At 38.9% G+C, this 26,869-nt stretch overlaps 1 protein-coding gene across 2 annotated transcripts in view; it reads right to left on the reverse strand.

The window, feature by feature from the left end:
• MCM3 (minichromosome maintenance complex component 3) overlaps positions 1-26,869 on the reverse strand; it is a 49,358-nt gene that overhangs the window by 17,295 nt on the left and 5,194 nt on the right. For both annotated transcript variants that reach the window (XM_072642441.1, XM_072642442.1), the window contains 8 exons: positions 25,123-25,253; positions 22,765-23,003; positions 21,612-21,720; positions 17,440-17,593; positions 14,828-14,959; positions 13,397-13,605; positions 11,293-11,467; positions 9,632-9,758 (listed from right to left, as the gene is read on the reverse strand). In XM_072642441.1, the coding sequence (XP_072498542.1) occupies positions 9,632-9,758; positions 11,293-11,467; positions 13,397-13,605; positions 14,828-14,959; positions 17,440-17,593; positions 21,612-21,720; positions 22,765-23,003; positions 25,123-25,253 (1,276 nt within the window). The remainder of the gene's footprint in view (positions 1-9,631; positions 9,759-11,292; positions 11,468-13,396; positions 13,606-14,827; positions 14,960-17,439; positions 17,594-21,611; positions 21,721-22,764; positions 23,004-25,122; positions 25,254-26,869) is intronic.

The following is a 26,869-nucleotide window of genomic DNA, read 5'->3' on the forward strand; positions in this document are numbered from 1 at the left end:
TTAATTAACATTAAGTTCCTTGTATCCCAGTAATGCATTCTTAATTTTCATTTAAACAAAACTTTTTGAGTCCCAGATTTCTCATGTAGTTATCTGATACCTAGATATCTTTTCTTTGACAATAAGTTTTATTCTTGGGACAGTTCAAAAAAAAGAGAATTCTGCTTTTCTGGTTCAGATCTAGAAGTTCCCAGATACTTCTGACAATATAAATTAGTACAATTACTTAAAATTTGTTCTCCACTTTTGAAATTTCAGAAAATTTCAGTTCACATTATTTACTGTTTCTATCTTTACCTAACTCTTGTACCTGGAATAAGAATCTTTCAAAATGTGAGGGTTCAACTATATAATGAACTCATCTGCCTTTTAACTTATTGGACAGATATTTTAACGGAGAAGAAATAATTTCACTTACTTTTACTACTATCCTATACAAATTTTATGCAAAAATCTAAATTTGAGGTGTTATTATCAAAAGTATGACAAATTTTAGAAGCCAATCATATGCATTTGCATATAATTCTTAGAGGAATCAGGCTGATCCTGTTATTTTTACTCAAAATTTGCTACTCTATTTAATTAGACATTTATCACATTACATCTTTGCCTTATTACCTGATCTAATCATTTCCTTGATGTTATCTCTATATCATATTTATTTATTTGGCCAGGAATATAGGTTAAAGTTGTAAGCTATTCATTCCTGCACCCCATTATAATAATTCAGAGATGCTCCAAATTCCATTTATTATAGAATTAGTATTGTACTTGCAGAACTTCTTAATTATAAAGATTTGCTATAAAAGAGAAAGAGGGACAATGTTAACAGAAGGAAAGGATCTCCTTAGTTCTGGTTGATTCCAGGAATAAGCCATTATCTGACATGTAATCATGAGGTTACCAGGTGCTGAAAGCAGGGCTTAGAGGTAATCAGGTGGGGAATTTCCTTTCTCAGAAAGGAACTAGCACATTTGGGAAATAGAGTTAGGAAGATCCTACCTAGGCCGTGTCCAAGGTGGTCTTCAAAACCTTTCCAAGCATCCACCATTAGCCTGCAGCACATGTCAATTGGCTTTATGATAACTTAGACAAGCATTCCTGTAATCAGAGCTTCAAACAATAGTAAATTGCAGTCCCAGTCTTATATAGCAAATCAATATTGGCTGGTATCCCTCAGATAAAATACTTCCTCACTCTTTAAACCATCTGAAACTGACACAAAAGTATCCAGAACAACTATCTAGGAGCAAGAGGAGTTTGGATAACCCATATTTATTCCCAAATCTTGTCTACTTTTCATAGTTTCAATCAGAACTTAATTTACCTTTCCAAATCTCTCAATCCTATTATCCAGATTATTCCATTTGCTTTTACATTTTAGCCATAAGACAAGATAGCTCCTAAGTTATTACTTTTTACTAGAAAACTGTACTGGAATACTATTCCAGCTTAAACAAAGCAAAGAGGTTAATGACTAAACTTATAGTTTGATGGAATTACGTCTTTGTTTCACAAGTTGTTATTCTTCCCTAATTATACTCACTCGGGAAGAATGAGATACTTCAGGAATTAAATCTTTTACATAATAAATTCAAACGCAAACTTTAACTCTGACTTAGGCCATAGAATGACTACATATTCAGATCAAAACAGCTTAATTTTAATAGTATATTATTTTGAAGTTTTAGTAGGCCTTCTAAGAATCATCCATGATTTTTCAAAACATTTCTTCTAAAAGTATTTCCCTTCTTTAAAAACAGTTTAAAATTTACTCTAATGTTCACTAAACTCTTATGAAGAAAATTAGTTGGAAACTTTTAAAATGCTTGATATCTTTTTTTTTAAGCAAAAATAAACCTTTAAAACTGAAATTCATTAAAGCTGAGTTGTTACAAAAATGTACTTAAGTAATATGAATTTCCAAAGTATTATAACAAACTGAATTCTTAATTATTGCAGTATTCTTAGATATAAATGACTGACTCACAGAAAAACACTGTTGCTTTTAAAATCCTTTTAAACAATGGGAACATCTTAAGATGAGTCTTAAGTAGTTTACATAAACTTCTGCATATATTCTAATTTCAGATAAAAATAATATTAGATTTCCCAGTAAGATTACACAAAAGGCTCACATTTTTGCTGGTCACTTGTTATTGACCACAGAAATCTGCTAAAGAAGGAAAAAGCAGGGACATGTGACATACCAAATATGACAGGATAAGACATCCTTTACTCTGTTTGAATTCAGATAGGAGTGAAATTCTCCAATCATGCAGTATCTGTTTCATAGCCAGACTCAGGAATAGTCAGGTGAAAAACATTCCTTTTTAAAGGAACACAATAGGGAAACTGAGCCGGGGGATCCCATCCTAGATTGAGTTGAGAATTGTCCCCTCAGTGTTTAGTCAGGTGAGAAATATTCCTTTGTGGCATGTGTCTCAGATACTGATTTAATGCAGACAACTATACCCAAATTCAAACTCAAAACAAAAATAATTATGGTCCCAAATGCCTTCTTCCTTAAACAGCAAGTCTCACTAATCACAACTTAGAGTCAGATAACAGTTATTTCCACTCTCTTGGAGTTACAATAAACAATAAAGATTTACCAGGACACACACATAAGGGATTCCATTTAACATCTTTCCTTCTCAAATTTAAAACTTTCCTGATGTAAAAGCCAATTATTAAAAATTTTCTCTATTACAACTTCTGCGCAAGTAATATTCATTGTTTAGAATCTGCATTAACCAACCAAATTCCTTTACTAAGACTGATGATCTTACCCACAGGAATGGGAGGACTGTTCTGAATGAACAGAAGGAATTTAAATAAAGCTTTCCCTCCATTCCCTCCTTTCCATACATAGGAATCATTTAACAGCATTAAAACAGTAATCCCAAATAACTTAGTTAACAATCCTACAACTTCATAGAAGAGAGCCAAATTGTTTAGCTTTAACTTTTTTTTTTTTAATGGATAAAGGTGAAAATAACTGATTTTCCTAAATGGCAATTACAAAACATCATAAGACAAAGTTAGCAGGACTGATAAAGTAACATAACTGGTGTTACACAATTTTCCCAACATCTTTTAGTTTCAACAAAATTCAAATTAAAAATTGCTTTGTCTAACATTATTTTTAGATTACAGTGGTCACACAATTTTCACAATCTAAGAGAAATTCAGAAATACAATCCTAGAAATACAGTTTTAACACAACAATAACTGCAGATGGTATAATTTGCATTTCCAGAAATTATTAATCTTATTACTTTTAGCAATTAAAACCACTTCAAAGTTAACAATTACATTAGAGATAATAATGTTGTATGCAACATATACCAGTCATTACGTTAAGCATTTTACAATCATTTTGATCCCATAACAACAAGCATAATTATTTTTACAAATCAGAAAATGGGTCAAACAGAGATAAGATACTTTTTGCAACTAGAACAAAGAAGTGAAGCTTACCAAGAGCAGAGAAACTGATGTCCCAGTGGTGACTTTCGCAGGCAGAGTTTAGAGAATGCTCACTACAGGCCTGATTCATCCATCTTTTCCAATCCCCCCCCAAAGCAGCAGAATTTACTGAGCCCAAGGCGGTATGCAGCTGCTGGGACAGTGTGGGAGGAATGTCTAGGACATTTCCAAGATTTACCTAGAAAGGTGGACTACTCACAATCTTAGGAGTTATTTCAAATGATCAGTTCCCAAAATATTTCTGATTAACTTCACAACATACAAATCTGCTAAAATGATTTTCCCTAAGATGATCTACCTTTCCATTGTAATTCCAGGTTGGCCAGACCAGAATGACAAGGAAAGGTCTCAAAGTTTTGTTTGTTTATTTCCCTAGCTGCAGCCCTTGAAGTGCGGCTGCTTGCATTTAAATCTTACAAGATAACACACTCATTCACAGCACACATGATACGGACAGGGACATACACCAACAGACAAACTGACAACAGGACAAATACAAATGTAGCTCACAAAAAAAAACAACCCAGAGAGAGAAGGCAATTAGAAGCTTGCTAGAAATCCCCATCATGAATTGGCTATTATCATTCTGAGGAAAGGATGTTGCAAGAATCCAAGGTCTGATAATAAAGGGAAATCCTGTAGCCTTTGCTCAGAGCACCCCTGTGGTCTCTGGAGGGGTGGGGAGCCTTGGTGCCCCAAAGTTTCTGACTGTCTTAAAGAAACAGGCCCCATGGGAATAGGTTCAGGCCTTTAGTTCTTAGGTGGATTGTAACTGTCCTCTTCAGGACCAGAGCCCTTATGGGAAAGCGGGGAAGGGGAATGGGGAGGAGGGAGGCAACGGAGGCTTGAACAGAGGCTGCCTTCCTCAGGTCTAAGGTAGGGGAAGCCGAGGGGGAAAGATTGCATCTAAGTGCTATCAGTTTCCCCAGATCAGAGGCCTTCAAGGGGAAGGGGAGGGAGGAAAGGGGTGAGGAATAGGACGGAGGGAGTGAAGGGAAGGACAGACTGGAGCCCCTGAAGAAGAAAAGATTTTTTTTGCCAGGATACGGCTAGGTGCTGAAGCAGCTCCCAGCCCTATAGGGAAGAGGCTACCTGTCTTTTGTTCTCGTTCAGCCAATTCAGCAAGCCCAGGATGAAACATTCTCGCTGCTGGCTAGTTGTTTTGTTGGCCTTTCTTAATTTGGTTGTAAGATAAAGTAACTTTGACCGGTCCAAAAGAGCCCTGTGGTGGCCAACGTAATTTAGGGCTGTCTTTAGTTGATTGACACTAGTGCTAGCAATACCTGTACTAATTTTCCTGAGATCGATCGCCAGAGGAGACCTAAGTAATACAGAGCGATTTAACGCGACTTGGTCTCCGGTCCCCAGTTTCCTTTAAAGGGAATTTAAAGTGAGAGTTCTTTGGAAGCTGGGAATGGAAGGACTTACCCCGACCCCGTCAAGGCCCAGGACTCTAGGAAAAATAGTTCCTACTGGCGCCGGAGTCCTGGCATTGGCGAGATGAGGCAATGCCCCTTCAGTTCCTCAGTTCCAATCCACGTTTGGGCGCCATAACTGTTGACCTGAAAACTTTGTTAGAGAAAAGGCAACATGGCTAAATGCATACATTTTGTGATTTAATTAATTAATTGATCAATTCCCTGTAAAGAAAACAGTTACATAGCACTATGGAGTCAGAGGTGACTCTGACTATCTAGTACAGAAATCATCTGTCTTAAGTACATTTTGCCATGAGAAAGAAACTCTCCTAATTAAGCAAATCATAAATTCAGTAAGACAGGACAATTAACAAAGCAATGTTAGTCAGGCCTTGAGATTCCAAGCTGGGTAAGCATATGTCTCGGTGATAAGGAAAGAAACCCCACCACTAGTAAGTGGCAGGCTTTCTCCCTTAAACAGATAATTGACATAGGAAAGGGTAAACAATGTTCAATAGAAATTATGATCTAAGATGTCTATATTTTCTTTATCATTAATACGCCATGACATAGTATATGTCTATAGATCAAAGGAAAGTCCCATTAGTCATAACATAGTATGTGTCTATAGATAATAAGATTCATCAAAGGAAAGTCTCATTATTCATCAAAGGAAAGTCTTATTATTCAAGATATAGTGTCTTAGGTTAAAGGTCTCCTTAAGGAGTGTAGAGTCGGCCTTGGCTGGCTTTTGCTGACATAGGAAGAGGCACTCTCTGAGTTTACTTCAGAGAGAACAAAGAGATTATTCCAAAATTTTATATTAAACATTATCACTAAGCAGTGCCCCCAGCTTTGAAAACCCAGATGCTGGTAAAGATGTATATATGCTAATGGTCAGGCAGTTTGGAAGCACTGTCTATTGATTTTTGATTTCTCCTATATTTTGATTTTCTCTGATTAAAGTGATTGTTAACCCCTCAGAAGCTGCCTTTCCTTTGAGAGAAGATCAAAGAAGCTGTGGTAGCAAGCTCCCCGTGTATGTTAGAGTGCTTATTGATACACATATGGGAACCCTCTCTAAAAGTTGTAGTTCTAAAAGAGGTGTTTTAGGCATTGTGGCTTGCCCAGAGTCATCCAGACAATACACGTGAGGGCTTTTAAATTCAGGTCTTGGCTTTGAGGTCAGCTCTCTGTTCTCTGGGTAAGTCACTTAACCTCTGTTTGCCTCAGTTTCCTCATCTGTAACATGGGAATAATAACAGTACCTACCTCCCAGTGCTGTTGTGAATATCAAATGAGATAATTATTATAAAGTACTCAGGACAGTGCCGGACACATACTAAGTACTATATAAATATGTTGGTTATGACTGTTGTTGTTACTGTTATCGTCACCATCATCATCATCATCCTCATCACCATCATTATCATCACTATCATCATCATCACCACCATCACCACCAGCATCATCATCACCATCCTCATCCCCATCATTACCATCATCATCATCATCCTCATCCCCATCATTATCATCACTATCATCATCATCATCATCACCATCAGCATCATCATCACCACCATCACCATCATCATCATCATCACCATCCTCATCCCCATCATTACCATCATCATCATCATCCTCATCCCCATCATTATCATCACTATCATCATCATCATCATCACCATCAGCATCATCATCACCATCCTCATCCCCATCATTACCATCATCATCATCATCCTCATCACCATCACTGTCACCACCACCATCATTGTCATCACCACCATCATCATCACTATCATCACCACCATCACCATCATCATCACCACCATCATCACCATCATCATCGTCATTCTTGTGTTGTTGTTCACTATGCCATGCTGCTTCTGATTACAGTGATGAGGGCTTCAATCACACAGACACCTGATGGCATCCTCTCTCTGCCAAAAGCAGACGGGCTGCTAAGTATAATTTCTCTTAAAAACAATTATGCCCTTTAAAAGGCAGAGGCAGGGAATGAAGGGATTGCTATCTTTGACTTGGATTATGAATAAAAAGAGAGGAAACTGGTTGATGAAGTAGAAATTTCAAAGACTTGGTACGCAAGTGTAAAGTTTCTTGATAGTAGGGACTGTTTCCCTCTTTACATCTGCATTCCCAGCATCTGGCACACAGAAAACACTTAATAAACACTTATTGGTTGGTTGACTTCTTTGTCACCAAAATCGCAATACCAAAAGAGAGGAAAGCCATCAGAGCTGAAGATGAGAGCAAAAATTTAGTTGGACAAATACAACAGCCTAGTACTGTGAGGGAAAATTCAGCCCTAAAAAATGAGAAGCTCTCAAGAATGAAACAGACCTAACGTGAAATGATGAAGATGAGGAGGAAAAAAGATTGATGCTGCACTCACTAACAAATTCACATTGAGAACTATAGATGTCAAGAAACAAAGACACAGTAGAGAGCAAATACAAAAGAGTGATATGGCCCTGTAAGAATCAGAACTCTGAAGCTCAGGGAGCTGAGGCTGAAAGTGGGTGCCAAGGACAAGAAACGACTTCCTTTCTTTAAGGCTCTGTCAGGACTAAGAAGAGAATCAAGGAAAGGGAAAGGGTAATGACCCTGGGGGAAGGGCTGATGATACAGGACAAGACTGGGAAGGCAAAAACACTCAACTCCTTTTCTACTTCTCAGAAGAATGATCTTTAAACTAGGAATGATAGAACAAAACTAGTTATTTAAGCCTTGGATGGCAGTCTGGAGCCAAAAAGATCTATCTCAACAGGCAAGGTTGAATGATAAAGTGAATCATAGATTAAATTTAAGATAGATAACTATAAACAGGGTTAAAAGAGGGTAGAAATAACACTTGGGTTAAACCCTACACCTGAATTTTTTTTAAAAAACCATCTTCTCAAACAGAAGATAAAAAGGAATAATGCCTCAGTAAAAGTTTCTATGAAAAAGATCTGACGGCTTTACTCGAATGAAAGTTCCATGGGTCAACTACAAGACAATGAGGGGTCCAAAAAACTAATGCCATCTTAAGCTTCATTAAGGGAGGTATAGTATCTAGGATGAAGGAGACAAACATGTGATACACTCTGACCTGGTCAGGCCATCTTGAGGGTTGCTGACCACCATATTATAGGAAAGATATAGACAAACTGAAGTATGTCCACCCAGGGAAGCCCAAGGTAGTGAAAGAAGATGCCATATGAGGATCAACTAAAGGAACTGGAGTGGATTAGCCTGAAAAATTTAAATATTAAAATTTTTATATATTTATATATATTATATGTTTACTTATACATTATATACCTAGCATACTGTATTATATATTTGTGTTTACATATAATTAAATATCTTTAAATAATTTACATATACTTTACATATAATTTACATACAAATAGTCTGCATATAATTTAAAACTCTTTAAATATCTGATAAGCTATCATGTAGAAGAGCTTGGCCCCAGGGAGCAATACTAGGGACACTGGGTGCATGGTACAAAGTCAGATTAGGTTTAGCTTAAATAATAGTGTGCTAACAACCAGGGCTATCAGAAAGTAGAATAACCCAGTATATATACGAGGCAGAGTTCCCCTCCCTTGGGTTCTTCAAACAAAGGCTAGAACAGAGGTTCTAAACCCTTTTTGTGTGTGTCATGGACCCCTTGCACAGATGGGTGAAACCTATGGACCCCTTCTCAGAGTCATGTTTTTAAATGTATAAAATAAAATATATAGAATTACAAAGGAAATAAGTTTTCCTTTCTTTCAGAAAGCAAGTTCACAAACCCCAGATTAATGATAAGGACAATAAATACAGCTGGGATTCACAGCAGTTTTAAGGCATGCCAAGCCCTTTACAACTATTACCCTCACAACAACTCTGGGAGAAAGGTTTTTTTATTATTCCCATTTTACAGATGAGGAAATAGAGGCAGACAGAAGAGAAATGTCCTGCCCGGGATCACACAGCTAGTTAACTGTCTGAGGCTAGATTTGAACTTGGAAATTCTTGTTCAGATATGAACTCATTTTTTGAAGCCCATTCCAGGTCTGAGATTCTGTGATTTTCTATCCTCCAGAGGACAGAACATCAGGAGGCCATCCACTCCCAGTTAAATTTTCAGTAGTAGGGATGGTTTCACCTTTAGCCATCCATACTTTTTCCCAACTCCTTTTTTGACTACGGCACATTATCTGTGAGAAGCTGACTAGGAGGAAGAGTATAATCCACAGCCTTTAAAAAGAAAAAAAAAAAAAGCAAATCTAATTGGCCTATAACCACAGCCTCATGAAAATGATGCCCTAACCCAAAGATGTCACCAGCGCCATGCTGGCACCCTAGTAATACTGCAAACATCTCTCTCTCAGGGGACATAACTGAGATAAGGCAGCGAGGTGGTACAGTGAATAGACCACTGGGCCCAGAGTCAAGAATATCTGAGTATAAATCCAGTCTCAGACACCTCCTAGCTATGTAAGCAGAGAAGTCATTTAACCTCTGTTTGCCTCAGTTTCCTCCTCCGTAAAATGGGGATAATAATAGCACCTACTTCCAGGATTGTTCTGAGGACCAAATGAGATATTTGTAGAGTGCTGAGCATGGTGCCCAGCACACAGGTGGCACTATATAAATGCTCGCTATTATTGGTATTGACGCTGTTGGAGTTATTAATCTAGGGAGCAAAGATTAACAATAGCACTCACTTCTTCTTCTTGGTTCCATGCAGGAGGTTGTCATGCTTCTCATAAATCGGGGTCTCCTGCTGGTCCTCCAGGACAAAGTTGGGATCATCTGTGGCAAGAATATCCACAGCACTACCCAAGGGCATGGCTGGAAAATCCAGAAAATGAGTTTAACAATTAGGCAACTATGTCCATAAAGTCACTAAACTGTTCATGCCCTTTGACCCAGCAATCCTAACCCAAGTCAAAAAAAAAAAAAAAAAAGACCTTTATGCACAAAATGATTTAAAGCAGTATTTTATTTCTGTTAAAGTAAAGAACTGGAAACAAAGAAGGTGTCCATCTATTGGGGAATGGTTGAATGAATCATGGAATTTAATTGTAATAGAATATTACTGGGGCACAAGAAAGGATGAAAAGGACATCATTAGAAAAATGCTGGGGTTGGAAGCTCAATTCCATGTGGACAGTCTCGGGTGGGTAAAGGTGGGAACTTCTAAATCTTAGAGTTCTCACGAGACCCCCCAGGAAACGACTGGGAATCGAGGTGAACCGAGCTATCTCGTGTATTTCCGCCTCTTCCCGTGAGAAACGTGATGGGAGAGAGCTCTCCCTGCCCTCGAGATTGTCCCGGATCTGGGCACACCTAACAGGCACGGTATTCAGATGCAAACCATGCGACTGGAGAACTTAAGTAGGATCAGGAAAGCCTGAAAGCTCTTGGGCGGAGGGGCGTGGAGCGTACGGGACACAAGGCTCCGCTTTTCCTCTCTCCCCTCCCCCTCTCTCCCCACTTATACTTCTACTTCCAATCTCTTATTGTAAGATCTTTGCCTCCTTGGGAGATCTTTCTCTTTCCCTCCTAAGGAAGAATTCCCCTGCACTTGTAACCAGACCCTGAAATAAAGCTCAACCCTTGTTCAACTCTGGAACGTCCTTTCTCTCATACAAGCATCCGGTTTGGCCAACCGAAGACCTCCGATAGAGGTAAGGGAAGACTCGGGTAGCCCTGAGGCCTCTAGGCCTGGCAGAAAAACCCTGGAAGATGTGTGTGAACTGATGCAATGAAGTGAACAGAACCAGGAGAACGATTTATACAATAACAACAGCACCGAAAAAGCAAACAGCTTGGGAAGATTTAGGAATTCTCATCATATATGACTGGCAGCAGCAACACAACATGAAGATATGGATGGAAAGGATAGTTTTGGTGCCACAAAAGGAGAAAGGGGGACCTTGCCAGAGACAAAGAGGCTCACTAGGTAATGACATCAGACAGATGAGATCCATGGGTAAGAAGGGCATGAAGCATCTAGGTGGGGCAGTGAATAGATTACAGGCCCTGGAATTCAAATCCAGCCTCACACACTTAACACTTACAAACTATGTGACCTCGGGCAAGTCACTTAACCCCAATTGCCTTGCCTTCCCCCTTCCAAAAAAAACAAACAAAAAATACAAGGAGAAAGGCAGCAACAGAGTAATTTACAACTTCAGTTAAGTAGGAGTAAATTGATTGGTAGACCCTAAGGTCTTAACCATAAGCCTTAGCCAGGAAGGTCCAAGGTGGGAAGGCAGATACCCTCCCTTTCAATTCAACCCCCAAACCACTCACTGACTGTTCCTGGCCTCCCTCATTCCCTAATGTGTAGAAGGAGACAGAAGACAGGGCCCTGACTCACCATCACCATCCTGTTCCCCAGCTGCCCGGTATCGATGCATCCTGAGAACGTGGTCTGAGATCTCCCGGTCCTGCTCAGGGTCCATCTGATCCAGCATGATGAAAAGCAAGTCAAATCGGGAGAGTAAAGAATCCTGCAGTCCGATGTTCTCCATGGGTGTCTTATACTGATCGTACTGGGAAAAAGAAAAACAGGAGAGGAATATGTCACTGGGAGAACCACAGGATCAGACTTAGGAACTAGAAGGGATCTGAGAATCGCATCTAGTCCAATCCTCTTATTTTACAGACGAAGAGACAGAAACCCAGAACTTCAGGGACTTGTCCAAGTTCACAGTTACTAACTAGCAGATGAGGCTTTCAACGTAGGGTCTCTGACTTCAAATTCAGCATATTTTCCACCCTATTATATCATCTCTCAGGGCAACAGGCTCAGATATCTTCACCACTTCTCTATATGTGCTGTCTTCTCCAACTATATTATTATATAATATTACATTAATATATGGTGTGTGATATATGAGCTTCCTGGGGGCAGGGACTGTCTTATTTTTTGTATTTATATCCCCGGCACATGAAAAGGGCTGACTAAATGATTTTTCATTCATCTTTTCAACTATCCATCCATAACCCATTGTAGAATGAATGGCAGACACCAGTAGTAGAAATAACATTAGTCCTAAAATGAAAACATCCAAGTTCCAGTCTTGACTCTGACACTAGCCATGTGACCTTGGGCAAGTCCCTTAACCTCTAAGCCTCAGTTTACTTTTGTATAAAAGAGAAAAATAATGCTTCTACTAACTATATCATGGGTTAATGGGAAGGACTGTAGTAAATCTTCCAAAGTTTTACAAATATGAACTCTCATTATTTATTACTGCATATAAAAATGGGAGATCTTAGAAATCAGATAGTATTTCTTTGAGTTCAGGGCCCCGCAATCCATCCTACCATATTTTTGGCCTGGTTAATAACAGCAATAAAAGGTAGCATTTACATATCACTCTAAGTTTGAAAAGCACTTTACAAGTATCTCATTTGATCACCACAACTCTGAGAGGTAGGTGTTATGCCCACCATCAAACAGCTAGTAAGTGAATGAGAGAGATAGGATTTGAATTCAGATTTCCCTCAGAGTTCTATCCACTACACCGCTTAGTTGAGGGGGAGGTTATCACAGATTTCAGAAAGACTGTGTTAAGGCAGTCTTGCAAATAATTACTATTACCTATGACAAGCTGAGAGGATGCGTGGCACACTGAATAGATAGAGGTTGATTTGGAGTCACTAAGACTTAGATACCAGTCCTGACTCTAACACACACTGGCTGTGTGACCCTGGGCAAACCACTTAACCCCTCAGTAGTTGAGGCTCTAACACTTTAACGGACAGAGTTAATTTACAGAGCGGTGGCTAATCTACATTACTGGAGGGAGTTACCATATTTGGAAGTTTCCCACACCAACAGAATCACAGGTCTGATCAAAAATGATTACTGAATCACAGAAAGTCTCAATCCCTGCTACCTTCTCATCCTTATATACAAAACTTGCTATTGTCCCTTTACCCAAATGCACTGATAAACACACATTCCTATTTAAGATATGAACTGGGTTTCATTTCTCAAAATGTTGCTCTGGCCCCCTCGAAATGAGCTATTTTCCATAGCTATCCAAAGCTAATTAGAAAGGAAGCTCTTTGAAAGAAGGGAGTATTCATTTATTATTCACATTCCTTTAGCCTAGTTGCACATAGTAGGTGCTTAGGAGACACTTCTTGATTGATGACTGAGAAATTCCTTACCCTGCTTTGAGGCAGCTAGATGACACAGTGGCCCTAGAATCAGGAAGACCTCAATTCAAATCCAGCCTCAGGCACGTTCTAGCTGTGTGAGGAAGGGGCAAGTCACCTGAACTTTATTTGCCTCAGTATCCTCGACTGTAAAATGAGTATAACAGCACCTATCACCCAGAGTAATTCTGAGGCCCAAATGAGACAGTATTTGTAAAGCACGTAATACAGAGCCTGGCACATAGTAGGCCCTTAATCAATGCTTATTTCCTTCCTTCTAACTTAAGATGTCCTAAGACCTTCCTACTCACCCTGCCATAGACGGGGTTAGCAGCTGCCAGCACACTGCAGCGGGCATTCAGGCGAGCATGGATGCCAGCCTTGGAGATGGTGACCCTTCCCTGCTCCATCACCTCATGGATCGCCGTACGATCAATGTCAGACATCTTGTCAAATTCATCAATGCAGACAACCCCTCGGTCAGCCAGCACCATGGCCCCCGCTTCCAGGCGGCGTTCTCCTGAACAGGAAAAGAGGAGAAAAAATCAGCACCAAGTTTTGAGGAATGGAGGAAAGTAGCAACCAGGAAACAAAGGGGATAAAGTATGTCCTTCCTTAGAATCTACTAGACACTTACCACCAAACTGTTTGGGAAGCAACTAAGTAGTCTAGGGAATCTATCTCCAATAACTAAAGAGCTTCCCACCAAAAGCCTAGCCCTTCTCCGCTATCTCGACACTATTCTTCTTGGCCTTGTTGGAAAAAACTCTGTTTATGTTTTGCATGACTACACATGTATAACCTATGTCAAATTGCTGCTTGCCTTCTCAATGAGGGAGAGGTGTACAGGGAGAGAGTGAATTTGGAATTCAAAATTTTAAAAACAAGTGTTAAAAATTATATTTACATGTAACTGGGGAAAAATACTAATTTTTTTTTTTAAAAAGAGTCTCATTCCACACTGTTGACTTCCTAAGATTTTCACTCCTCCATCATCATCAGTGATCTAAAGGTGTTTTTTAAATCAGAAAAAACTGAGGGAGGTGAAAGGAATTGGGAAAAACTATCTTTTTCTGATCAGTTAAGTATCTTAATTATACTAGAGGAAAAACTGTCCACTAAATGAAAAATTATTGAGACAAAATTAATAAGATCTGATCACACAAAAATAAAAGGATTTTGTAGGATAAACAAATTTCTATGTTCCAAATTGAAAAGGAGAAACAATTTAAGAGCAAAATCTTCCAGAAAATGTGGCTGATAAAAGTCTGATATCCCAGCTGACTTCTCATTGTCCTGAACAGTTCTCTAAGACTGTAGGTTGCAAAGCAGATGACAAGCTGCATTGGTTGAGTATATTAATGAAATCACAGGTCTGGTCCAAATCCTAAACCTGTCCTCTTCTCTCACTCCTCTTGCTTTACTAGTCTTTAAATCTCCAATAGTCTTCTCCTTTGATTTTCTTCTTCTGTCAAGCTTCTTCCAAACACTCCTCAAAATGTTTTTCCAAGGCCACCAACTCGTCTATTCTAAAGGTAAAACTAATTCATTTATTGCAACTGCTCAATCATAAGACTTGGTCTACCATGATAGGGTCCAAACCTGCCTGTTCAACCTTCTGTACCTGTACTCTTCTCACATAAACTTCCTTCTTAAGAAAGATCAATCCACACTACTCCCCAAGCTGTTACTCTGCCCCTCATTTTATGCACTTTTGCTAAGCACTTTTGCCCAGGCCTTACCTGTCTCTTGGTCTGTGGTGACAGCAGCTGTCAGACCAACCCCAGAAGAACCCCGGCCAGTGGTGGGGATTGCCCGGGGAGCTGTGCAAAGTACATAACGCAGAAGCTGAGACTTGGCGACTGATGGGTCTCCTGAAATAAAAATGGAGCAAGAGGTGAATCCTAGGGAGCTATTAAAATAGAATCCCATGTAGCAAAGAAAAGGAAACAAACTGGAGGCCCATCAATTAAGGAATGACTAAACAAATTATGATACACGAATGGAATGTCACTATGCTATAAGAAATGACAAAAATTCAGAGATGGATGGAGAGAGGCACAGAAAGACTTGTATGATCTGCTGTAAAGTCTAAGCAGAGTTAGGAAAATATATACACAATGACAATAACAACGTAAAAGGAAATAACCACGAAACGATCAAAACTGCATGTTGTGAAATCGTGAGAACAAGACAGACCCCAAAGAAGAGATACAAGAAGACACCTCCCTCTACTCTTTTGCAAAGGAAAGAGGGAATGTTGCTGTTGAACACTGCATATAAAGTAAGATTTTTTTGGATGTGTTCATTAGTTTTTGTCTTATTTTTTTCTTTTCCTCTTACAAAATTTTTATCATAAAGGATATGAAATATAGGTGACATAAAAACAAAAGATATCAATAAAAACCCATTTTTCAAAAAAAAATGTAACCTCATATCCCAACAATTTCCCTTTTTCTTCCATTGTTGCACTGGATTGTTAGAGTCCCCTAAATACCAAGGACCCTCCACTAGTCATCAACATGTCATCATTTTATATGCTGGTACGACCTCTCTCAGGGCCAAGCAGCCCTAATTCACTGATTCTCATTATAGTCCCATAAGGAAGTAGAAATTAAAAGATGGCTGCCATAAACCTTATTCCTGTAATTCCTATCTTCATAGCATGGATAGGGCACTGGACATAGAGTCATAAAGACCTGGGTTCACACTCCACCTCAGAATCTTAGTAGTTGTACGACTGGGCAAGTCATTGCTAACCTATCTGTGCTTCAGTTTTCTCATCTGTAAAATGAGTTGGGTGGACTCAATGGGCTGGATTTCAGCTCTCTTCATCATTAACATTGCACACCCTGCATTGTCTATTTTACTGCTCAGTTAATATGTTCATTAAGCCACAGAACCTTGACTCTGCAAAGGATCCACACTGGCAAAGATCACAATATAGCAACCTCATTGTTTCAAGTGTTCCTTGTGGTCTCATAGCCCAGGATGGGTCTACTCATTAAAGTCCAGTTTTTGGAACTGCAAAAAAACCCAAGCAAAGGGTTGGGAACTAAGTATGTCCAAGTCTGAGCTCAGCCAGTAAAAAGTGTCATCCCAACTCTACAGATGCCCAAAGGCCACCACATCCACAGAGAAAAGGGTAACCCTAAAGGCAACTCCATCACTATCCCTTTTCCCCTCCCCCAGCCCCTTTATTTACCTATTATATATTGTTATGTTACATTATATAACATATGTAGTACTACTTGTAGAATCTTATTTGTGCTTCACAACCCTGTGCAATTTACCTAAGAGATGTTAAATAACTTAATTACTTTTTATTTCTAAATTTTTTATTTAATATTTAACATTTGTATATTTATTTTATTTTTTTTTTAAATTTTATAATTTAATTAATTACTTACCTTAAATAACTATCAGAGCAGGAGCTTGAACCAGGGTCCTCCTCACTCCCTAATTTACCAGGCCTCTTCTCCTTATACTATGGTGCCTCTTAAGAACCTTATCATTCACATGACATGCAGAGCCCCACCAAAAGGGAAGCCCACACGCAGTGTACTATTCCTACAGTCAAGATTTAACTGTTTTTGTCATTTGACTTTCCACATTTTTCCTCCATCATCATTCACTTTTCTTTCAGGGGCCATTATGAAGGGGGCACATCAGTTCTAAAACACTACAGCAGCCATCCTGACAAAGCACTGGATGGGGATTCAGGATTTGAAACTGACCTCTGCTTCAACCCAAGTAAGAGGCAACTAGATGGCACAAGGAAAAAGAAATGAAACTGGAACAGGGAGCCCTGAGATCCAATCTAGCCACAGACACTTATTAGCTGCATGACCCTGGTCAAGTCACTTCACTTCTGTCTGCCTCAGTTCCCTCATCTGTAAAATAAGGATAATAAGAGCAACTCCCTCCCAAGGCAGATATGAGAATCAAATGAGAAAATATTTGTAAAGAACTCTGTAACCTTAAAACACTAAATAAATATAAATGCTAATTTTACTACTACTATTACTACTACTACTACTACTATTACCTGTGTGACTTTGAACTTGCCACCCACCCCACCCCTCTAGAGCCTCAGCTATAAAATGACAGGTTTGGACTAGATCTCTAAGGTCCCTTCCAGACATATATCCCATGTACTTATTACAACTCAGAATTACAAGAGTACTCATTGATAAGGGAGTAGCAATAAAGCAACATTCACTTGGAGAGGGGGGAGGAAAGTAGCTTGGTGTAGAGCACCATCTATCATGAATCTACAAATTGCAAGGATTCTCTGTTATGGGAACCAAGCATATTATGCTCAGAGAATTGCTAGTGTAAGAGGATCCCTTACCTATCAGAAGAACGTTGATGTCCCCACGGATGCGACTCCCATTCTCTAGGACCTTCTCAACTCCTCCAAGGAGCATGCACAGGATTGCTTTCTTGATGTATTCATGTCCATGGATGCTAGGAGCCAGCGACCTAGACAACTGATCAAAGATATCCTAGGGGAGAGACATATGGAGTTACCTTTGTATTCCCAGCACCTACCACAAAGTAAACACTTAATAAATGTTTCATTGATCCGTAATAGATTTTATTGGGTATCTTTTGGTTCCTTGGTGTTGAGTTATATGCTTAAAGAAAAACAGAGATTAAGAAATGGTTCCTGACCTCATGGTATTCTGCTCTAAAAGTAAGTGCACACAAAAAAAATTAAATTAAGTGCACAGATCAGAATATACGACAAGAAAACAAGAGATGAGCTCTTCTCTCCATGCTCTACCCTTCAAAAAGTTCACATAAAATTCAAGGAAAACATGTCATTTACAAAGGTAACTTTAATATAGTCTTAAAAGAAGTCTAGAAATTATAGGGATTTTGAGAGGTAACTAATTTCATCTATCTCCCTGCCTCAGGTAAAATGTCAAATAACCACACTAAAGTTCTTCTGTAACCTCCCTCAGCTATTCATCCCAGTTCATGAAAAGGCTCACTACAGAAATCATGTTATTCTCCAACATAATGACATTAAAAGTCATTGAAATTGACTTTGAGAGATGAAAGCAGAATTAATAAAAGGTAAAACTTACCTTTCCTTTCTTAAAATGAAAGGACAAACAAAAATGTTGGCCAAAAACAAAGTTAAATTATTAAACAGGAGATTTTAAATAGTAATGAATCAGCACATATTAAACTATCAATGGGCTACTTTGCAAGATTCAATAAGGCTATCATAAAATTAAGGTGAAAAAAGGCCACATCATTAAAAGCAACTTTTCTTTCTTTTTCTATATGAGAAGCTTAACACAAAGACAAAGATTCTGAAAAGAAGACTTTTTTGTTGGTCAAAGAAAAAGATGCTACTATCAAAATATCTGACTTTGAATTAAGGGAACGTGGCCATGTCCACTCTTCTTATGAGGAAGAAACATATAGCGACCATATGAGGAAGGGCTATGCGCATAGCAGAGATGCCATGTCCTGCAGAGACCAGTGACAGTGGTACAGAGGCAATGTCAGAAAAGCAGCAATCCCACAGCATCAGAAGCATATGAGATGCCTTCCAACTTTGTGAGGTCTGGCCATGCACGTTCCATCTTTGATTTGTGCATTTGTGACAGTGTGGTCCAGATTTATAAGGCAAATGTTAGATGGTTACTTTTCTTAATGTACCACTTCGTTAAATGCCTAAGCTTTCAATTATTTTTAAGCAATTACTTTTTTTAATTAAAGAGGGCCTCATGCTAACAGAGTTCAAAATATACTATAAAAACTGTCTTACTAGACTACAATTTAAAAAAAAGATCACTGTAATTAGAACAGAAAATCCAGAAATAGAAATTAGTATAAATAAAGAACTTGCAATTGATAAACCTAGGACTAAAAACATTAGAACAAGGAATTATTATGCTGTTAAAATGGTTGGTAAAACAGCAAAGCAAAATGGAAAAGAAAAAATAGAGATACACAACACACCATCTATTATGATAAAACCAGTCTGATAAGGAAGCATGTGACTCTCCCAAATCTGGTGAGGGAAAAACATTTTTCTATTGGACAAGCTCCTAGTTAGGAAGAGATGCTTCATTCTTTGGACTTTTATCCCTAGTGCCCAGACAAGTTAGTGCCTGGCACATAGTAGGTGGTTAACAAATTTTTGTTAATTGGCTAACTGAAACAAAATTGGAGTGGAGTACACAAAAATAAAAATTCTGAACAATAAATAACTGATGTTTCCAAAACAAAGAGAAACAGATGAGAGAAGGGAAAGAGCTTTTATGATAAACAGCTGACATTCAAAATCTAATCTTATAAGGATAATATCCATTCCCCATTAGAATGCCTAAAACACTAGCTACATGACTCCATATCTAAGGTCCTATCCAGATCTAAATCTAAGATTCAGCAAAATGGTCAAAAGACACGCATAATTCAGTTATACAATATTATAATTGTGTAATAATTCAAAGAGGAAAGCAAAATTGCTAATAACCACGAGAAAAGTTACTCAAATTCTCTAAGGATCAGAAATGTAATTAAAATAACTTGGGATATGATATTATATCAAGCACAAAATGGCAAAATCAGCTGAAAATTATAAAATGTTCATGTTGGCAGCCCTTCAGGGAAACAAGCACTTTCACATTGTCAGTAAGACTATAAATTGATACAAGCTCTTTGGAAAGCAACCTAGCATCATGCAATGAGAATTACTAAACTGATCAAATGCCACACTGCTGGAACTAGATGCCAAGGATTTTAATCAAATTTAAAAAGGATTTGTCTGTACAAAAATATTCAAACTCATTTCATTTGTAATGGCAAAAAAAAGGCAAGTTATCATTAGTCCAATGACTGGAGAATAACTGAATTATAGTCTATCAATGATGCAATGGAATGCTACTGAACCACCAAATGGTAAAATACAAAAGGAGGTGATATAAAGCAAAGAGTATAAAATAGCTTATACACAGAAAATGTAATTACACAGCGGGGAGGGGGGAACCAAGGACATCAAAATGGATAGAAAAAGAGATAGCTAAAGGGCAAAGATCAAATAAATTGTTAGTGTTATTTAAAGAGACCTGGTCTCAAGAGCTTTTCAAAAAAACCTGGATTCAAGTCCTGACACAAACTGACAGTATGACCCTGGGCAAATCAAACACCTTCCCAGAGCCGCAAGTCAATACTCTAAGACAACTGCAAAGGCGAAGACTTTTTAAATAACATAATATCTAACATTTACATAGCACTTTAAGTATGCAAGAACTATAAATGTTATTTCATTTGATCCTCAAAACAACCCCAAAAAGCAAAGTGCTATTCATCAATCCCATCTGACAAATGAAGACACTAAAGTCACATAGGCTAAGTAACCGTAGCAGCAAGCACCCCGGCATATGCAGGAGGGCCCGCTGCATAGGTTCTTAGATCTGCTTTTCTAAAAGGAAAGGCAACCTGTGAGGAGCCAACAATCTTCTTTAATTACATATGCCAACAAAGAAAATACAAGCAGAGAAAATAAAGACCAACAGACAGGGCTTCTAACTGTCTCACTATAGGCAATATGTACATCGCAGATCAACAGACAGATCCAACTGTCTGACCATTACATATATACATAGTTACCAGAGACAGAAGCGCCAACACCTAGGTTTTCAAAGGAGGTAGGGGGGGAAAGACCCTGCTTAACTGGCTATCCACAGTCTCATCTGCCACACATGAACCTTCTTCCAAGCCCCCAAAGCAAATCCTCACCTCAGAGTATATACACTTTTCAGAGTCTGAGGTAGGACCCTCGTGACCCAGTGCCTCATTAATTAACAAAAGATGTGGGCATTCCTATAAAAAAAGCCTCCCCTAATCAAGCTCCCCTAAGTGGGCTCCAAGTGAGGCTTATTAATGGGTGGGGAAGATCTTTAACTCTAATTAACATTACAGTGACTTTTCTCAGAGTCACATAGGTTGGGAGGATCCAACTCCATACACCAAGTTGTTTGAGATACTATAGAAGTTAGGTTCCTCACCATGAACTCCCCACTGAATGGACTTTGCTAGTTCAAAAAAATTTTTTTATAAAAACTTAGTATTTTAATCTAAATGTAAATATTTTCTATTCTCAATTCCATACTGTTCGCTTATTTATATTCAATGAAAAACAATTTGCAATTTTAAGGATGTTTTTTAAAAAATAGTAGGAACTGGGTAAGAACTTCTATTCACCCACCTTTAAAAAAAAAATTATACACAAAGAAAACTTTTTTATGCGTTTTCTAGGCTTCCTCAGCATTTCTTTAATTGTCACCTACCTACCCTACCATCCTCTGGCCTTCTCCAAATCCAAGAAAAGGCAACTATTTTCATAAAAGAAATGGAAAATATTAGAACCAAATCAAAGGACCCAGAAAAATAGAGTTGGTTCCTCTTCATCTCCCAAGGAAAGGTCCCACCCCAAAAGCCTTTCCCACCCAAAATCCCCTCCTATATCTTTCCCTCAAAAACACCTAAGGTGTTTCCTACCTTAGAACGAGATTTGCTGAACTTCTTAATCTTGGCTACATCTTCAGCAGAAAACATAGGCTGAACCTCCTTGCTCATAAATTTCACATGGCAGGCAATCAGAATAGTCCTACAGAGAAGAGAATAATTAGGACAGTAATTATCAATACTGTGCATTCAGCAGCATCTTCTACTCACATCTACCGGCTGGTCAGTTCAATCAGCAGTATTCCTGGGGAGAAGATGGCAGACTTCATGCCTCAACCTAGGAAACTGCCTGGGACCACCCTGATCTCAGAGAGCATGAAGGTCTGGGTTCTGTACCAGTAAGATCTAAATTCAAATCCTGCCTCAGACAAGAGCTGCGTGGCTCTGGGCAAATCACTTAACCCCTCTAAGTCCTGTAAAATGAGAGGGATGAACTCAGCAGCCTCTATGGTCCCTTCCAACTCTAAGTCACTGATCCTCTGATGTCTGGATTCAGAAATTATTCTCTAGCCATTTCTGTCTCCCACAGGCCAACTACCTCCACATGTATACCATGGAATACGTCTTTCCTTTTGGGATAATTAATCATGCTAACAATTTATATAGTGTTTTAAAGGTTAAAAAACACTTTACACATATTTCCTTTGATAAAGTAGGCTTTAGTGTGGATGGAGGAAGCACCTGAAAGTGGATAAACCATTTTACAACCCTTCTTAATTCTAGCGCCTGTTCATTATTTCCTATATATACTGTATATATTTATATCTATCATTTGCATGTTGTTTCCCCATTAGGTAGCAGACTCCTTGAGAGTCTCTTTTTGTATCCTCTGGGACACAGGAAGCACTTAATAAATGCTGATTAATTGACTGATTGACTAACAGGAAGGACTTTGCTCAGTGACTTGAGTTGGTCTGCCCTTGGCATGAATGTGCACAGCTATAGGCTTAGTCTTCTCTCAGACTGATGGGGAGAACGTGTTCTTTAAGCTCAAGAGATCCTCCCTCCAAGTCAGAGATGGAACCAAGAGTCAAGAAAAAGCCAGGTCTCCTGACATTCAGATTCTTCCAGTGTTCTACCTGTGAGATAGTATCACAGATACTATCTCATTTGGGAGGATTACAAAAAGCAGAAGGCTGCAAACCCCAACATGCCCAAAACCTTTGAGAGTCTCCCAGGGTGCTACCTGAATGTGCCTGAAGTGTATCCTCCTTTCTTTCCTGGAAGGCAGCGGTAAGTCCCCACCACCTGAATCCTGTCGCCTGGCTTCACTTTATCTACTAAGTCATCATCCAGGATAACGTCAACAGAGCGCGGCAGCTGGCCAGCAGGGGCCTTCTCTGGCATCTCCTGAATAGTGATGGTCTGGTGGTCTTTATACACTGAAAGACCGTACTCTGTCTCCAGAGGGTTATTCTCCTCATCCTAGAAAACAAAGGGAAAAGGCACAATTACTTAGTCATGCCCCCAGACATTCTAGACGTATCTGCCCTTAAGAGAATAAAGTTTGTAAATTATCAGGACATCATAACTTCCCACCACCCCCTGCAAAAAAGAAAAAAAAATCCTAGCGTTTTCCACTCTTACCCATGTGTTTATGATTGTACAATTAACAGAAGAAAGGACCAGCAGGCTGACAGAAGTAGAGCACCAATGCTGCTTACTGAGACAATTAAATAGTTTCAGCAAAGTCTCTGGCTACAAAATAAATCCACAAAAAGCAACAGCGTTTCCAAGAGGTGATAACAGAAAGGGAGATCTCAATCAAAATAGCTACAAAATGAATGAAATATTTGGGAGTCCATCTATCAAAGAACATTAAATCCTTCTATAGATTCAACTACAAAGTGTTCCCTCAAGAAACAAGGAACAAGTTAAGAGATTAAGGAGATGGAGGAACATTCAGTGCTCATGGCTGGGTCAAACCACTACAATAAAAATAACAAAACTACTAAAATAAACTTATTGCTATGATAGAGGTAGCTGGGCGTTGCAATGGATAGAACCCTGGGTCTTAAGTCAGAAAGACCTGAATTCATATCCAGTCTCAAACACTATCTGTGACCCTGGGCAAATCGCTCTGGTTGCCTCAGTTTCCTCATCTGTAAAATAGGGACAACAACTCCAAGGGCTGTTGTGAGGAACAAAAAAGATAATATTTGTAAAGTTCTTAGCATAGTGCCTGGCACATAATGAGATCTTAATAAATGCTTCTTCCACTAGTGTGCTATAAAAAATAATGAACAGGATGCTTCCGGAAAAGCCTGGAAGGACTTACATGAACTGATGCAAACTGAAGTGAGCAGAACCAGGAGAACAATGTACACAGTAATAACAATAATGTAAAATGATCAACTGTGAATGATGCAGCTATTTTCAGCAATAAAATAATCTAAGACAGTTTGAAAGGACTCAGGAAAAATGCTATACAACTCCAGAGAAAGGACTGATGGAGTATGAGTACAGATCAAAACATTCTTTTTAAAAATTTTTCTTGATGGTTTTTTTGGGGGGAGAGTCTATATTTTTGTTCACAACATGACTAATACAGAAATATTTTGCATCACTACGCATGTACAAGCTGTATCAAATTGCTTGCCTTCTCAATGAGAAGATAGGGAGGGTGGGAAGAAAACTGAAATTCAAAAAAATTTTTTAATGAATGTTAAAAATTATTTTTACAAGCAAATAGAAAAAATAATAGATTAAAAATTTAAATAAGAAAAATGCAAACAAAAAAAATGCTTATTTCCTCCCTCCAATGTTATACCAAACTTGATAAAATAATAACAAAATTTATCTGGAGGTACAAAAGATCTAGAATACTATGGGAAATAATGGAAAAAAAGTAGAAATGAAGAAAGAATGGCACTTCCAGAATTCAAACTGTATTAGAAAGTGGCAGTCATCACAATCATCTGGTTCTAGTTAAAAAAACAGAAAAAAATCAGTGAGATGAGGGAGAATCAGAAATAATGGAACTCAATAACTTAGTGTTCATGAAACCAGAAAACAGGAAAAAATTTCCTGCTTGATAAGAAGTGCTACATAAAAACCGTTCAAGTTAAAGGCTCAAGGTATGTCCAGCAGTCTGTTTTCCTCTGGATTGATTCCTTTTTATCACCCAGTTGATTTCTGGAGATAAAACCTCAAATTTTCTTTCTCTTTTTCTTCTTTTCTTTCTCCTTCCTCTTTTCTTTCTCTTCCTCCTTTTTCTTCCCTCTCTTTCTCTGTCTCTGTCTCTTATCAGCCCTGCAATCCCATTAGGAAAACAAGCTATCACTGAAACAACTCTCAGCTAATGCACATCACCACCTGTTCTACAATTTGTAATCTTCAAGAATTGTCTGAGCTCACAGACAGGCTAACTAACTTGCCCACGGTCACCCAGCTAGTATGTGTTCAGAAAAGGGAGGGACTCAGCTCTCCCTGCTTCATAGGCTACTTTTCTCTATGGGCCTCTCTGGTACCACTTAACACCAGATGAGAGGAGACATCTGTGACCTCCACTCTCCAGAAGAGACAGTCAACTCAGGCCCCTTACCTTGGTGGGGTAGACAGAGCTGGAAGGAAAGGGCACCAGTGTGGTGAGATCAGAGTAGTTTCTCTCTAGGGTCTTCTTGGTGGCAGGACAATAGTGGACACTACGGACAACCTTGGGACGAATCAGGGAACCTGAAAAGAGAGAAGACATATATAGGAAAGAGGGCAGTATCTCCCCTATCACTAAATGGATGGGAAATTCATCTCCTTTTCTTACAGTGTGACTTCAACATCCCAACTCAAACTCATTATTTCTTTCTCTTCACCACCTACCCTCTGAACCAGCTCCTAAAGAGATGAGGAAAAACAGAGCAAAGGAGGTGGATCTCACTCGAAATAGTGATCTAAATACAAGTTAGCCAACTCATCCCAACCTCATATTCCCTGAAGTTCTATCCAAGGATTATGGCTTTCACACATATAAAGTCCCCTGAGAGTTTTCCGAATGTCTGATACACTAAGGAAACTACTGTCTAGTTCAAGAATATGGTCCCAGGAAAGTTCCCCGATGCCTTACTTTCAGTGCCTCCCACATTAATTATTTCCTATTTATCCTGTACACAGCTTACTTCAGAAGAGACATGTTTACATGTTCTCTCCCCTATTACACTGGGGCAGGAGTTGTCTTTTGCTTCCTTTTGTATAGTCAGCACTTAGCCCAGTGCTCAGCACAAGAGAAGTACTTAATGAATATTTGAAATAGCAGTTAATAGCAGCTAACATCTATAAAATAAGGTTCACAAAGCAGTTCACGTTTATTAACATTTGGTCCTTACAATAATTCTGCAGGGATAGATGAGATTATTCTTATTTTCCAGATGATCTGAAGTTGCATGAGGGTAAGTGATTTGCCCAAGGTCACAGAAGCTATTGTCTGTGGCAGGATCTGAACTCAGGTCTCCGACTCCTAGCCAGAGAAGTGAACTGATTTGCCCAAATTCATACAGGTAGGAAATATCAGAGGCAGGATTTGAATCCAGGTCCACTGAACCACCTAGCTACTTCATAAGAGGGGGCACAATGCAAAATCATCCATTCTACTAGAAAAATAATAACAATAGCTAACATTTACATAGGGCTCACTATATGCCAAGCACTGTGTTTAAGTATTACTGTTACTTCATTCAATCCTCACAACAACCCTGGAAGGTAAGTACTATTATTATCCTCATTTTACAGCTGAGGAAACTGAGGTAAAGAGGGAGTTAAATGACTTGCCAGGGTCACACAGCAAGAAAGGGTCTGAGACAGAATTTGAACTCAGGTCTTCCTGACTCCAAGCCAGGCGCTTTTTCTACTGCCTCACCTAGCTTCCCTATATAATGCACAACACATGGCTTACAGATGATCAGATCACTAACATCATTTTCAAAGAAAAAATTTTGTTTGGGTCTTGACCTGTGATTTTACCAGGAGAGGAAATTTCCAGTGTGGAAATTCCTTCCACTTAGGCAGTTCAGCCAATTCCTGTGTAAGTGGAAATCTTAAGAGAGTTGCCTAGGTCACTGACAGATTCAGTGACTTGGTGGGACTTGAACCCCTATTTTCCCTGACTCCAGGGATGGTCCTTCTATCCACTCTGCTACACTGCCTCCATATAGGAAGAAGAACAGTTTTTAAAATGAGGCTTCTTAGCCTACTATTTAGCCTAGGATTTCTCCCAATCATTTTTACTTCCCTGTTCCAAGTCCTCAAAATTCTAGGTCCTCAAGCTGTCTAGCTATGCTTTCCCCACCCTGCACAGCCCT

The sequence above is a fragment of the Notamacropus eugenii genome, chromosome 2, assembly GCF_028372415.1.
Source record: "Notamacropus eugenii isolate mMacEug1 chromosome 2, mMacEug1.pri_v2, whole genome shotgun sequence".
NCBI classification, from domain to species: Eukaryota; Metazoa; Chordata; class Mammalia; order Diprotodontia; family Macropodidae; genus Notamacropus; species Notamacropus eugenii.